The sequence below is a fragment of the Aegilops tauschii genome, chromosome 7 (assembly GCF_002575655.3).
Source record: "Aegilops tauschii subsp. strangulata cultivar AL8/78 chromosome 7, Aet v6.0, whole genome shotgun sequence".
Lineage (NCBI taxonomy): Eukaryota > Viridiplantae > Streptophyta > Magnoliopsida > Poales > Poaceae > Aegilops > Aegilops tauschii.
The window spans coordinates 160,503,224-160,506,653 of record NC_053041.3 but is presented as its reverse complement, the minus strand read 5'-3'; the positions used below and the strand labels follow the sequence as shown (position 1 = coordinate 160,506,653).

The 3,430-nt window shown below is 40.6% G+C and overlaps 1 protein-coding gene across 1 annotated transcript; it reads right to left on the bottom strand.

The window, feature by feature from the left end:
- Positions 1 to 483: 483 nt before the first annotated feature.
- LOC109751544 (NAC domain-containing protein 20-like) lies at positions 484 to 2,049 on the bottom strand. The gene is made up of 2 exons (XM_020310425.4): positions 1,461 to 2,049; positions 484 to 1,347 (listed from the first exon to the last, which is right to left on the bottom strand). Exons 1-2 carry the CDS (start codon positions 1,962 to 1,964, stop codon positions 802 to 804), a joined length of 1,050 nt encoding a protein of 349 aa, XP_020166014.1. The 5' UTR covers positions 1,965 to 2,049; the 3' UTR covers positions 484 to 801.
- Positions 2,050 to 3,430: the final 1,381 nt, after the last annotated feature.

Here is a 3,430-nt window from a genome sequence, read left to right as displayed (position 1 = left end):
ATTTCTATCATGGTTTATGTGATATCGGTACTCGTATAAGTGATATTCCTTTTTCTCTCTATCAAGAATTATGCATGATATTTGACCTACTGAGATAGAAGTAATTGATATTACTATTAAGCTTGCAAATAGGGATACCATGTTGCCGCTTCGGATTGCTAGAGATGTTGAAGTATTGTGTGGTAAGATCAAATACCCTACTGATTTCTTATAACTTGGATCGCAACAGGATAATTTTTGTCTCATTATAATGCCTTTTAGCACTTACGGATGGCTTTGCCATTTATCATCAAAGCGACTAGGATATAAATAGACATACACATTCAGTTTCTTAAAAAAATTAACCAATGCATCTAAAAAAAATCAAAGTGGACATAAGAGTTCATACAGTGGATGGAAATCCCTGTAGATGGGTGCATGCCCAAATTCTACTACAATAAAATACACATATGTAACCAAATTCACAATAATACATTAAAAATATTCATAATTAAACAAAATAGTTTATTCCACATAGGTTTAAAACATGCATGACACATTGTCAGGTATTTAACAACGCATGCAAATGTAGCTAGGTATACACCAGTTGATGGTGCACATACAAGCCAGTACACATATACACAATAATGTAAGAAGAAAAGAAGGCCAAGCAAGCCAATGCATACAAACTCTCTTGTGACCATGATGAAAATAAAATGCAGTACAAACCAATATAGATGTTGGTATATATCAACTGATCTTTTGGTGGATGCTTATTTTATGCATGAACACATTTATATATTCTCGCAGATCATTTGATCATCAGTAGTTCCACATGCCATCCATACCCATGTTGACCGACGAGATCTCACCGGAGATTGTTGCACCAGCATTTCCCTGAATGTTGTTGCTCGTCCCAGTTAGAACATCCTCATGTGACACTATAGATGATGTGCCGCTCCCAGGATCAACCCCGACCATGAAGTCCAGCTCTGCACTCATATGCATCATCTGCTGCTGCTGATTGTTGTAGAACGACATTGATGACTGTGGTGGGGCGACCATCATCTGGTGGTGATGATTTTCAAAGTATTGGTTATTCATCATTGGAAGCACCGCACTGCCCATCATAGAGGCTCCAGCCCCGAAGTTATGCATCTGGTACAAAGAAGCTGCAGGCAGCGGCGGCAGTGGCGCTAATGACGATGGCACATCATAGTCCATGAGAGGAGCTAGGGTATTAGATTCGAGGAAGCCCTGTTGTTGCTCTTCCCCCATGGACATGGGAATGGGCATGGAATATGAAGGCATCACCACCTTCTTTAGTCCAGTGCTCTTATGGAAGATTCTACAAACAACATACTCCTCCTACCAACATACATAAACTAAATTAGTGCTAATAAAAAATGGTGAGTAGCTGGATATTTATGTACATGTGTATTCATCAGTCATGAGTACTACTAGTAAAGGTTTGGAAATACCTTGGAAGTTGCATTAATGGAGGCGGCTCTCACGATGTCGGTGGGCAGGTCTGGTGTGTGTTGCTTTCCCATCTCGAGTCTGTACTCGTGCATGATCCAGTTTGTCTTCTCCCCCCTGGGGGCTCTGCCCTTGTAAAAGACCAGAGTCTTCTTCATGCCGACGAGACTCATGGTCGGTGGGTGGACAATCTCCTTGTCCTTTCCAGTGGCCTTCCAATATCCAGCGTTCGTGGCCCGGTTGGTGCGTACCCCGGTGGGGTACTTGAGGTCCTTCTTGGAGAAGAAGTATTGGTCCTTCTCCCCCATATTTACATTATTTGGGAGATCCCATGGCTCACATTTGTTCAGATCCACCTCCTCGATTACTATCACGTCGAAGGGTTTCTTCAGAACCTTGTGGACTAGGTAGAAGGTGATGATTTCCACATCTGTTGGGTGAAACCTGAACCCCGCCGGAAGATTCAGGTGTTGTTGTTGATGTTGAACATGAAGGTGGGCTGCCATGGGGGATGCTCTTTCTTGAAAGGGTGCTGGGGTGGAACAAGTATTGGGGGAAATGATAGAGATGTCTGTATGTATGGAAGGAACTCAATGATATCTAGAGATATCTGAGGGAGGTGCTTAAATAGGATCGAATGTGTGTACTGATAAGAAACTTGCCAGAGAAGCCTTGGCATTTTGGGGGCTTTGTTTAATTTGTTCTTACTGGCAATGGATGGATGTATACGATTTAGATAGATAGATAGAGATAGGTTCCGAACCTTTACAACTGTGTGCTGCTTATCTTGCTATGGGCGCCATGCCCTAGTGGTGACAGGTGCTAGGTTTCTCGAACCTATCCAAGAAAAGTCATGCCAGATTGAACACTTTTGGTTTCTTGCCATTCTTGTTAACATATGCATACCATTATATTCCTTAATCTATTGCTAGTGCATGGCTTTGTGATGCAAAGCAAACATGTGTCGTTTACTATGTATCCTATGTATGCATTCCACCCTATGCATTCATATCCATATACAAGATTTGAGGTGAAATATGTTGGTTTACATATTCCATCCTATGCAGTCATAAACTAGACACAACCTTTGTAGGTTTACATGTAAACCATGTGCGTTCTATAAAAATATGTGACAAGGAGATGTCTTTGATGGATGTTCAATATGATGGGTACAAGGTGGTGCCTATGAGTGTTAGTAACAATCACATCTCTCTCTCTCTCATCTATCCCCCCATGAAAACAACACCTTTGGATCAGTTACTACTGGGTAAGTGTGCAACCACTTCTGAATTCCCGCATGCATGTGTGGGATCAGTATAATTTACGCTCTGTGGGCATGCACACATGTATGTACAAAGATGCACGTCACTGGTATATGTCTGGAGATATAGATCAGTTTCTTGGCTTTACTTACTTTCCGGAGTGTCGTGTATTGGTGTAGGTAAGTATGCATGCCAGGATCGACCAACCTATTTGCTTTTTCTCAAAAAGCTGGCACAAGATACATGTATCTACCCACGCCTCCAGCTATGCGTGGCTATGTGCTTATCTTGCGGGCCAAAAGGGGGCGTTTTGTGCGCCACCTTCCTTTCACAAGGTTAGCCATTGTATATATCATTTTGTAGATAGACGATGATAAGATTTCTTTTAGGATACAAGTTAGATTTAAATTCTGGCAAGCAATTTTTAATATCTAGTCAACCAAATACAGAAATATACATTACACATAACAATCTCTAGTTCACATTCCTTCTCCTTTTGTGGATCATAAAAAGTCACATATACAACGAGAAAAGGAATGTTACATTCATGGTTAAAATAAGATATGTATTGATATATGTAATTACCTTAGGTTAAAAAAAAGAATATATGGAAATATTACTAGCAATCTATTGTCATGGCAACACACATAATCTCCACATTAACATTATATTCACTACTCATAACATGTGTGTCATCACTCAAGAGTAAT

What these genes read in the sequence shown, in the direction of transcription:
- LOC109751544 (XM_020310425.4), bottom strand. Translation starts at nt 1,964, where the DNA reads ATGGCAGCCCACCTTCATGTTCAACATCAACAACAACACCTGAATCTT. An exon ending in CCATTAATGCAACTTCCAAG is followed by an intron (nt 1,348 to 1,460) that starts GTATTTCCAAAC and finishes GTATGTTGGTAG; the next exon opens with GAGGAGTATGTTGTTTGTAG.